The sequence below is a fragment of the Capra hircus genome, chromosome 2, assembly GCF_001704415.2.
Source record: "Capra hircus breed San Clemente chromosome 2, ASM170441v1, whole genome shotgun sequence".
In the NCBI taxonomy this organism is placed as follows: domain Eukaryota; kingdom Metazoa; phylum Chordata; class Mammalia; order Artiodactyla; family Bovidae; genus Capra; species Capra hircus.
The window spans coordinates 74,109,956-74,122,193 of record NC_030809.1 but is presented as its reverse complement, the minus strand read 5'-3'; the positions used below and the strand labels follow the sequence as shown (position 1 = coordinate 74,122,193).

At 37.0% G+C, this 12,238-nt stretch overlaps 1 protein-coding gene across 2 annotated transcripts in view; it reads right to left on the bottom strand.

The window, feature by feature from the left end:
* RAB3GAP1 (RAB3 GTPase activating protein catalytic subunit 1) overlaps positions 235 to 12,238 on the bottom strand; it is a 125,197-nt gene continuing 113,193 nt past the window's right edge. The window contains exons 20-25 of one of the 2 annotated variants that reach the window (XM_005676194.3): positions 6,420 to 6,516; positions 6,219 to 6,322; positions 5,992 to 6,107; positions 4,432 to 4,534; positions 1,974 to 1,994; positions 235 to 1,149 (exon numbers count right to left, since the gene is read on the bottom strand). In XM_005676194.3, coding sequence (XP_005676251.1) covers positions 913 to 1,149; positions 1,974 to 1,994; positions 4,432 to 4,534; positions 5,992 to 6,107; positions 6,219 to 6,322; positions 6,420 to 6,516 — 678 coding nt within the window. In that variant the 3' untranslated portion in view covers positions 235 to 912. The remainder of the gene's footprint in view (positions 1,150 to 1,973; positions 1,995 to 4,431; positions 4,535 to 5,991; positions 6,108 to 6,218; positions 6,323 to 6,419; positions 6,517 to 12,238) is intronic. The other variant, XM_005676193.3, reaches the window with a different exon arrangement.

Here is a 12,238-nt window from a genome sequence, read left to right as displayed (position 1 = left end):
TGCTGTCATTGTTTAGTCGCTAAGTTGTGTCCAACTCTTTTGCAACCACAAGGACTGCAGCCCCACCAAGCAAGAATATTTGAGTAGGTTGCCATTTCCTTCTCCAGGGGACCTTCCTGACTCAGGGACTGAACCCGCGTGTCTTGCCTTGGCAAGCAGATTCTTTACCACTGAGCCACCACGGAAGTCCACTGAAGGCAAAACAAGTCAGAGAAACAAACCTTACAAGAGATATATAAAACTAATTTGCAGTGATATTTAATATATATATATTTTTAATCAGAAGGAATACATTTAAGTCACAGTTACATGAAAAAACACAGACTAGGTGAAATTTCAGGCTTTCTCCTAGAATATTCAAAATGCTCATCAAAAGTTAATTAGTGCAATAAAGATTGCCACCAAGTGACTGAATAAACAGAATGTCATTTAGGATTCTAAAAACACAGATTCTGGGAGTAGAAGCTACCACCAAAATATCTGGAAATCTGAGTTAACAGATACTCTACTCCACTTTGCAAACTTGATACTAATAAACATAAGTGGTCATACAGACTATGAATGCAGGGCAACAGCCTATGGGATAGTCACAGAGAAGATATGAATGCAATCTTGAGGGAGTGAGTACAGAGAACTGCTGCTGTTTTTTTAGTCTCCTCCCTGCCCCCCCACCCTCCTCAACAAGGGCAATCTCTTTGAAGCAGAAATCTTTCAAGAGCTGAAGCCCATTCCTCTGCCCCCACCAAGATCCTATGGAGCCCATCAGAAAGTCTCTCAGATGCTGGTATGACTTGATCACTGAACAGGATAGGTCCTCTTGACAGCCTCTCAGGTTCTGACTGATACAGCTTCCTTCCCACAGAAGGGGTCAGCACTGTCTCCGAAGCCACAAGTGAAGGGACTCAAGAAGAGCTAGAAGAAGGAGGTATCTGATGAAAAGGCACCTGCAAGTCTGAAATCCTCTTTGGTGAGAACACTGTACATGCGCTGAGGCAGAGCCCGGGAGTAGGGAGCAGGGCGGGGCACGGCTGTACGCAAAATGAGTTCCCGGCCCGCGGCGGGAGGGAAGTCTGCCGCCAAGTTCTGCCTCTTCTCTTCTGGGGGGCCCATCCTCTTCAGTTCCTCCTCCGCTGGAGTCATGGTTGCAGCCTTGAAGAGAATCACATGCTAAATTCAAGAGCGAGTTGAACGCGAAACTTAGATCATTTTGAAGGACAGATGAATAAGCATGATAAATACGAAAAAATGTTCTACATTACTCAGTAATGCAATTGATTATGTTATGATTGCTCAAAAATCACAACACAGAAAATGCAAGAAGCTTGAAACACTACGTGAGCAGCCAGAAATTACAAATAAATTGGTGACAGAGACAGAGGATAATGACAGCCAAGCACTCTGCTGTGGAAAGTGAGGGCCATATTCAGACATCTGATGAAGAGGGAAAATGGAGCTGTTCTGGTTTCTATAGAAATCTTCTAGCAACGACCAAAGTCCAAGTCTGCTGTCCTCAGTCCAGTAAGGAGCTGCTGCTCTCCAGAGTCTGGAAAGATGATATTTATCGATTCTTTCAATTCTTTTCACTTGTCAAATTAAACCTGGGAACACTGATTTGTTTGCTGGATGATTAATGTGATGCAGAAGTGACAGAGACCCATGAAATGTAGCAGCAGCCACGAAAGAGAAGTTCTCAACAGTAAAGGCATCTGGCTTTTCATTAAAACTGCATAAAATATATATTCAACTAGAGCTTTTATTTTAACTCTGATCACTGTATTTCTTTCACGATACCATTAATTTTGGGAAAAAAGTTGTTTTGGCAATGGAAATATGAAATGTAATGTTAAACACCAGCAAGAAAGGTAGGCCAAACCCAGACTGTTAAACAGGAGGTTGGTTAGTCTTAATGACCTTATGAAGTTAGAGAAATGGGAAGAACAAGAAACTGCAAGGGACAAAGGCTATTTTGTTACCTCATCAGAAGACTCAGTCAGCTTGAAGAAGGGTGAGAAAAGAAACAGTGATGAAAGGGAAACAAGCAAGATGGTTTAAAAAGAGCTAGACAAGAGATTTCAAGATTATTTCAGAGACAGCATGCATTACATTAAGGAACATGATCCTATCAAAAAGAATATCAAGACAAAAAACACCACATACAACACACCCAGCCATCCAGCTGAGCAGACAAATTCTACTACTCATGCATCTGATGGCTCAACAGGCAATGTACAGAATGTCACTTAATGAGGAAATGTTCAGCAAAAACCTAGCTCTTTCACTAAAGATTAAAAATACTAAAAAAAAGTACTCATGGCTTGAAAAATAGATAACCCAATGAATTTAAGACTAGATGTCTGACTTAATTTAGCACGACCAAAGCAAAATCCAATCAGTGATTTGTTTGCAGTATTCTATTTAAATATGTATGTAACAATGATAAATGCAATCATGATGAAAGTTTATTAAAATTTAATATTAAGGAAAAGTTTGAAATATGTAAAATTATGGTATAAAAATTTTCAGTAAAATTTTTTAACTTTAAAAATGTTAAAAATCTTGATTTAATAGAATTGATATAAAGTATCAGTTAATTATGAAAAATTACATGAGTAAACCTGAATGGTTTCTATTAATTACCCAGATATTTAAGAGCTAAGTTTAAAAACAGACCAACCAGGTGCTTGTTATATGGATTACAGACTGCTGAATCTGTAAAAACATTCACTACAAGGTTTGAAAGCTTGAAATATTTGAAAATTACACAACATGGGATAAATGTACAATTTCAGTATCCATTAAAGGAGATTACAATGAGCCCAGTGAAAAGATGATATAGTCCTATATTTACCCATGAGAAAGATAATCACATTAGGTGGAAAATAAGAACAAATAATAGAATCCTATATTGTAAAATTTACATATATTTGAATCTACCAGATGTTAAATGTTGACAGTGATCATCAGTGGGTAGTGAGATTAATGTGATTAATTTTTTTAGGGTCATTAATTTTTCTTTTTAATTCTCTGTATTATCCAAATTTTTACAACAGTAAGAACTTGCTTACAATCTTGGGGGAAAAGATTATCTCCACATTGGGGAAGGTAATTTTGCTTAACTATTTACAACAATGAGAGTGTTCTACTCTTAGCATTAAAAATCTCTTTAGATTTTTACATCTTCTTAACAAACAAGTTTTAAACATTAAGAAAAGAATCTCTGCAGTATGAGGAAAATTCCTATTAGTGTTAACAAGGAAATACGTTTGTAAGGTTCTGGCTAGTAAACTGGCAAAGATATTACAGGATGTGAAAACAAACCTGATTCTTGTTTCATACCAGAGTCAGAAACATAATAAGTTGAATTAAGTATCTATTGTTTTCTAGAACTTTATAAGGAAATAAAATACTTGGTTTTTAACTTGAAATCCTTAAATTTAGTTTGCCATCCCATAAATAATCTCAGGTTTCAGTTCTTGCTAAAAGTTCAGATGAACATATCTGGTTATGATTTTGAATATAGTAACTAGATACACTCCAAACTGACTCAAAGGAGGTTATGAAGTTTCTTTTTCATGGATAAACCCATGAAAATCCTTTTCCTTATTTGACTGTGAAAATTAAACTTCCAAAACTGGGCCATTCTAAGCGTCATCACAGTACTGCATAAGGGGCACCCTGTATTTACTATGCTTCAAAATACTTTTATCAGAATCTTTAAGAAGTCCTAATGTGAGACTCATGTGCAAAAAGCCAGTACCTCTGAATCAGTAAACAACCAGTAAACATTTATACAGAGTCAACATAGAGTATAATATCAACCTCGTAAAAAATTCAAATCTTAATAGTTTAGAATGTCAGAAGGTACTATATAATTTTTAAACATTTCCTTTCATCAATAAAGGTAATGACAGAAAAGTTTTCAAATTGGGCTTTTTTTTCTATGCTGAAGCCTGTTTCCACTGTCCTAAAAATCTTTTCGAGGAAAACTTTGAAGTTAGATCTTTTCACCGTTATAAAAATAGTTACAATTTGCAATTTCACAAGCTAAGTTGTGAATCCACTTGCAGTACATGGAGTTTAAAACTGGTAAAATTAAACTCTATTCTAATTTGACAGCGGTAAACATTTTTTCCACACCACTGCACTGGTCATTGCTAACCAAGTCTCTTATCAGATTCTTTAACAAGGAATTTCAGACCATTCTAACTTCTGAAATTTAGGTACAAATTTCAGAAATAAACTTATCATTTTATTTAAATGTGTAAAAGAGCAGATGGATTTCAAAGACAAAGAAGTCACTGTTGAAAGAGTCATTTCTTCAATGTTCGAATCCAGTGCTTTTAGCAGCTTCATCTGTGGGAATCAAAACAGTACCTTACTGAGCAGAGGCCTGGAGAGAGCATGACACGGTCAAGAAGGAATCTCACATACCCTCTGAGCATTCACAAACAGCTTGTGAATGATCCTGCCAGCGTGTCCTCTGCCTGCACCGACGACTAACACCTCAGGTTGCTCCAGAAGGCAACTCACAAACCTGGGAGAAAGAGGGAATGAAAGGATGGAAAAGGAGCTGCTCAGTTCACACTGGGTCAGTCCTCCCTGATTAATTTTGGGGACAAACCCTCAAAATCATATTGGTGAAAATCATATCAAGGCTGGAGTGAAAATTTAACAGGATAGATCAACATTTGGAATTAAAATCAACTCAAATGACAACCTGCATGCCTTTTAACTCTTTATAAATTTTTTCAAAAAGCCCATCTCTGTCAAAGTCTAAGATTAAATAGTCTATTTCTTTTAGACTACAAGCTTAGACAATGTTATACTAAGGAAGATTTTTTTAAATGTTTTAACAACAAAAACCACATTTAATTTAGACAGCAAAGCAATGACCCTTGTGTTTCATTTTTGTTCTTTTAAGAGGTGTGTGTGTGTGCATGCGTGGGCACACATGCACTTAAAATATGTTTTGCTGGGCACAGTCTCAGCTGTAAACTGTGCCATTATGTGCTGGAAGCATTCATCGTTCAAGTATACCACAGACAACGTATGGTGGAACTAAGACAGTCGAGGACACAGAGCCACCAAGCTCACACCACCTGCTCGCTAACTCGAACTGCTATTTTAGAAACTTCCTTTGATTAGAGTGTATTCTCCTCATTTAAAAGGAAGGAATATTCAAGAGCAAAGAAGGCTGGGAGAAAACTTCACTCAACAAAAGACATAATATTCAAACAAGAACTTGTTAAAGGCTGTAGCAAATGCCTTGTCATATTATTAATTATTTAACATCAATAACGCTATTTCTCTTGGAAAGGCTGATGAAAATTTTAGTTATAACAAATTCAACCCATTGAAGTAGCTAATCTGGAAACATTTTCTCATCTATTAAAACAACATCATCCTTTCAAGTATCTCGGGCAAAAATGGACAGGGGTGTGTGCTGACAGCACCCCTTTGAAATGGTCCAAATCTCACAAGGAGGAAAAGACTGACCCAGTCATTTGCCTCATCCTGGAGAGACCATCTGCCCGCTCTTTCAAAACATATTCACAAGGGACAGAGATATGCACATTTGCTATCACAACTCTTGTTTAGAACTGTTAAGTAGGAATGTTGAGCAGAAATAGTTTCAGGACACGTCTGCCTATAGTTAAGAACAGTGAGAGTGGGAAGCAAAGTTTCCAGTAACAACAGTGAGTATGAACAGCCAGTTCCTCCAGAGGCAACTGCTCCAAGAGCAAACAAGGACATTCCTAGAAGACTTGGAAGACTTCATTCTTAAAGTGGGAAGAACAGAAACAAGTGACAAGTACTCCCAAATACAAGAGAGGTCAATCCTATAATAAACAAATATTTCTCTGTCTCTAACTAACGCTTGTTACAAATAATATGGGAGCACTACAAAGGAATCTCAACACTCTATGAAAATTTTCTAAAGAGTGGCTTTTCCTACGGGAGACAAAGATGAGTTAGTCAGATAGCTATTACCTTTCAAGATCTTCCTTTTCCTCTTCTTGTTCACATTTCTCAGTTCCAAACTTGGCTTTCAGTGAGCGGGCTCTGGCAATTATAGCTTCTACATTAGTAATTTGATGGATGATTTCCTAATAGTGCAAAAGGGGAGAAGCATACATTGGAAAAAGGCAAAAGAAAGCAAAGCATGTTTAAAAAAATTACTGCCAACTGGGAAGAACATTTGACAAGATCAGACTTACTTCCAATTTCTTGTCTTCTGGATTGGGGAAGTGCAAAACTTTACTGGAATGGGATATTATCTGCTTTATAATCTTCTTCACTGAAGAAATGTTTTCTAGACTTTCTGTTTTTAAAAAGATTAAAGCCATCATTAGAAAAGTTAGGCAAAGTCTACCTTCATTTTGGAAATGAACTAATGACTAATCAAATAAGACATTTACCTTCTTCCTTTACCTTGAGTACAGCTGCATGGATTACACAAGGTAACAGGTGCCGAGCAAGGTCTGCCGGCTTCTGGACTGCCAGATAGTGCAGTACCTGAAGGAGACACAAAGTTAGATAAATGACCAAGACAGCTGCCAAAGAAGAAAGCAGCCACTTACAGAAGATCTCTCTCCCCTGAATTCACACCTGTAACAAGAGTAGAGAAGAGCTCTCTTCTCTTAGTACCTATCCTACTCCTTCAGGTAAGCAGCTGCTACTCCCAAAGGTAAGAATAATGTTACTGGAAAGAGCTAAGAACTTCAGTCCTTAATAACGGTGGATACTCTCATAATGTTTTTTTCTTGATACAGAGAACACTAAAACCAACCGCAAATTATACCACCTTGAGATAACTGTTAATGGTGGAGCATTTTCACTGCAGGATTTTTCAAGACTTTGAATATATACATCATATATTTGCATGTGTACTAAGTCGTTTCAGTCATGTCTGACTCTATGTGACCCTATGGACTGTACCCCAGCAGGCTCCTCTGTCCATGGGATTCTCCAGGCAAGAATACTGGAGAGGGTTTCCATGCCCTCCTCCAGGGGATCTTCCCAACCCAGGGATCGAACCTGTGTCTCTTATGTCTCCTGCATCAGCAGGGTTTATTTATTTATTTATTTTTTAACCACTAGTGTCACCTAAGTGAACTAACATCAGGTATGTAAAAGACTGTTTTGTAACCTGCTTTCCTCACTTAGGATTTCTAAACATTGCTAGCAATGTTCCTCTAAACTTTTTGTTTTGTTTTACTGTTTTCTTCAAAATGTTATTATTTTTCTGATTCCTACCTTTAAGCTCTTTATTCAACAGCAGTAAAGACAAAAAAAGTATAGTATCATTGTGGCTGAAAAATGCTCACAGATCTCAAAGTAAACAATCAAAGAAGTATAACACAGAAGTTCTCTAGAAATCCTACATCCTAAGGAACAACACAGTTTTGTGTTTATCTCCTCAGGCTTATTTCTATGCCTATTTAAACACAAAGATACACATGTGTATGCAATTTCTTAACAAAAGCTTATAATACACACAATTTCAAAATTTGCTTTGGTCATTTAATGATTTATGATTTAGAATTATTTGTCTTGGGACCTCCCTGGTGGTTCAGTGGTTAGGAATCCATCTGCCATTGCAGGGCAAACAGGTTCTATCTCTGGTCCAGGAAGATCTCACATGACACAGAGCAACTAAGCCCATGCTCCACAACTACTGAAGCCTGCATGCCTAGAGCCTGTGCTCCGCAAAAAGAGAAGGAATCACAAAGAGAAGCCCGCACACAACTGGAGAGTAGCCCTCGCACTCCACAACTAGAGAAAGCCCACTGAATCAAGAAGACTGAGCACAGACATAAATAAATAAATAAAATGTTGAAAGAATTATTTGCCTAGAAGGGCTTCATGTTTTGAAATATTTCTAAAATTAAAAAAATGTTTTTAAAATATACATAGCAGGTGGTAACGATAACCCTGTATGCAAGACAGCAAAAGAGACACAGATGTATAGAACAGTCTTTAGGACTCTGTGGACAGAGAGGGAGAGGGTGGGATGATTTGGGAGAATCGCACTGAAACATGTATAATATCATACATGAAACGAATTGCCAATCCAGGTTCAATGCAGAATACAGGATACTTGGGGCTGGTGCACTGGGATGACCCAGAGGGATGGTGCAGGGAGGCGGGAGGGGGGTTCAGGATGGGCAACACGTGTACACCCATGGTGGATTCATGTTGATGTATGGCAAAACCAATACAATATTGCAAAGTAATTAGCCTCCAATTAAAATAAATAAATTTAAATTAAAAAAATACACATAGCAGAGTATTTTATATACAGAAAACACAAACACTTGTTTACACACCAATCAGCTTAAGAAACAGAAGACACCAGGACTTTCCAAGTCCTTGTGCTCGCCTTGATCAAGACTCCCTTGCTCATGCACTCCACCCCTCAAGTAACTACTAATCACTCCTTTTTCTTCATAGCTGTCTCACATATGTACACAGCCCTAAACAATGTGTTGTTTAGTTTTGCTTGGTTTTAATCTTCGTATAAATGGACTCTTTCTAGTTATGCCACTCAGTGACCTGGTTTTCATTCAGCATTGTTTCTGAGATGCATAGATATTAATACATGCTATATATAACTTGCTATATTAAAATGCACCCCTCCATTTTTTGCTATTAAAATAATGTCTCTCTCACATTATTTCATAAGTTTGTGGCATACATGTAGAGGAATTTCTTCAGGGTATCTATCTAAAAACAAACAATGCCAAATTATTATTGTTCAAATACTGAAATCATATTCCAAATTATTTTACTATTTGAACAGATTTTTCATTCTTATATAGAGTAGTAAGAGTTCCCACTATTGAAATCCTTGTTAACACTATTACAAATGTTGTTTTCCTTAACTTCCAGAAAAACAAATTTCCAAGAATACAAAATATTTGTACATCCTTTGTCTGCACTCATTTCCTTTTACCTCATCTCTTTTTTTTAATCACATGCAACTCTCCTCCTCTGTAGGTCCATACAATATATACATATAAACATTGTTTTTCTAAATAATTTGAGATCAAGTTCCATACAGGATATCCCTATCTCCAAATATCTGTATTTCCTAAAATTAAGAATGTAATTAACACTGATCAAATACTTTTAATCTAACCCATTATCCTTAATTTTTTTGCAGCAATCAGAGTATTGGTGTTATTTCCATTATGAAACCCACTGGTGTTTTCTTTGCGCCCTACCATACTATCTGTTTTCGTGAATGTTCCATGTGCATTTGAAAAGGAAGTACTGTTTTTATTTTCAAGGTATAGTATTTGCAATGTATCTAAAAGATCAGCCTTATTGATTATCTTGTTTAGTTTTGTCTACTTGACTGTCTTGTACACTGGGAGTGTGTTAAAAGTCCTCTGCTATTAGTGTGTTTTTATCTATTTCTCCTTGCATCTCCCATGATTTCTCTTTTATACAAATGATTACATTAGCCAGTGCATAAACATTGACAACTATATATTCTCATTGTGAAATATCACTTTTAGACTGTAAAGCATCCTTATGTATCTCTTGTAATGCTTTTCTGCTTTGATTCTGTTTTATTTGGCATCCGGATGATAACCCCTGTGTTCTTAATGTTTTCTGGTAAATCTCTGTCCATTGTTTATTTTGTAGTCTTTTTGAGTCATAGAATACCTTGTTTACAGCACAGATATGGGTTTTATAAGACTATCTTACATTGCAATTACTCTGTATGCAGTATGATCTTTATAATGTGTGTTACTCTATCTGGTGTGTGTTCTTTGCTTGTGAATAATTTTTCCATTGTACTTAGGAAGGTTCATATTTTCATTCTTGTGATATTACCTTTTCTGCTGCCCTTAATTCCTTTATATTTTTATTTTATGAACTTTGTATCTTTATATCTTTCCTTTATAAAATTATGGTCTGATAATTCTAAATAGTATCCTTTGATTACTACCTATTATCTATGTAACAGTCAATGATTGCATTCTACTTTCCTCTTCCTCTTTTTCGATCCCAACTTTTTTAGATGCATTCTATTTTGTCCTAACATACAATTTTTACATATTCTTCTTCTACCCATGACCCCATCTAGTTTTAGTTTTACCTCTAAAATTAAAGAAATGAAATGCTCACCGTTAGCCCTTTGCCAGTTTCCCTAGTCATCCTCTTGGTTAAATTTATTCTTCTCTACTATGCTGTTCAATAAGGCAGCCACCTGCTACAGAGAGCCATTTAAAAATTCAGTTCCTATGCTACTAGTCTCATTTCAAGAGCTCATTGAAGCCATGTGTAGCCATGGGCTACAATTTGCACAGCGAACCTATGACCATTCTGAACACTGCAGAAAGTTCTACTGGACAGGGCAGCTGTAGCGGATTTCTCAGGAAGGGCCTATGTATACAGTTATAGGTACAAAAACATGGAGAAAACATTTTTTTATAGCCTTGATTACTTGGACATCTTGGTGGAATGTAAAATATTTAATTTGTATTTTCTGCTTATATTTCTTGAAAACTCTGCCCAACATTGCTGTGCTACTGAAAAATCTGACAACTGTCCAACTCTCTTGCCCCTGTAAATTATTTTCATGTTTTGCTGCAAGGTCAGAGAATTTTTTTTTAAATATTTAAGGTCTAGTAGTACTACAGTGATAAAATTTGGAGTTCACTAAACCTAGTCAATTTTCCCCTGCACCCAATGAGCATTTTTAATATGTAAATTCAGATTTTATTTCATTTTCAGAAAGTTTTTTTAGATTACAATTTTAAGTGTTTAGTTCTGTTCAGGTGTTCTGATTTTTCTGCTTCAAGAACTCTGATAAAAATGAGTGTTATTTCCACATTTCTTATCTTTCAGTTCTACTACTTTCTCTCTAATCCCTTTTACTCCTTTATCTCATTTTCTTTCTCTTGGTTATTTTAATACTCTTCCTCAATGCCTTTTATTAAATATAAATATGAACCTATTCTTCTGTGGGTACTATGTAGTCTTTATTTTTGATACGGTTTTTTTTTCCTTCTACTTCTATCCTAAGTTAAATTAGCAGTACTTTCATTTCTTTGTGGGGTTTTTGGATTCATGTGGCTCTTGTATTTAGTATTTCTGATTAAACATGATTTTTCACACCCTGCCATGCTTATATGAGAATACCTGATTCAGCGCAGGTGCGAGAGGGCCTAGAGGAGCCATCCCACATTGAAGGCCAGGAAGGGTGGCGGTGAGGAAATACCCCTCATCAAAGGTAAGGAGCAGCAGCTACACTTTGCTGGAGCAGCCATGAAGAGATACCCCATGCCCAAGGTAAGAGAAACCCAAGTAAGATGGTAGGTGTTGCAAGAGGGCATCAGAGGGCAGACACACTGAAACCATACTTACAGAAAACTAGCCAATCTAATCACACTAGGACCACAGCCTTGTCTAACTCAATGAAACTAAGCCATGCTCACGGGGCAACCCAAGATGGGCGGGTCATGGTGGAGAGGTCTGACAGAATGTGGTCCACTGGAGAAGGGAATGGCAAACCACTTCAGTATTCTTGCCTTGAGAACCCCATGAACAGTATGAAAAGGCAAGATGATAGGATACTGAAAGAGGAACTCCCCAGGTCAGTAGGTGCCCAATATGCTACTGGAGATCAGTGGAGAAATAACTCCAGAAAGAATGAAGGGATGGAGCCAAAACAAAAACAATACCCAGCTGTGGACGTGACTGGTGATAGAAGCAAGGTCTGATGCTGAAAAAAGCAATATTGCATAGGAACCTGGAGTGTCAGGACCATGAATTAAGGCAAATTGGAAGTGGTCAAACAAGAGATGGCAAGAGTGAATGTCAACATTCTAGGAATCAGCGAACTAAAATGGACTGGAATGGGTGAATTTAACTCAGATGACCATTATATCTACTACTGTGAGCAAGAATCCCTCAGAAGAAATGGAGTAGCCATCATGGTCAACAAAAGAGTGCGAAATGCAGTACTTGGATGCAATCTCAAAAACAACAGAATGATCTCTGTTCGTCTCCAAGGCAAACCATTCAATATCACGGTAATCCAAGTCTATGCCCCAACCAGTAACGCTGAAGAAACTGAACTTGAACAGTTCTATGAAGACCTACAAGATCTTTAAGAACTAACACCCCAAAAAGATGTTCTTTTCATTATAGGGGACTGGAAAGCAAAAGTAGGAAGTCAAGAAACACCTGGAGTAACAGGAAAATTTGGCCTTGGAATGCG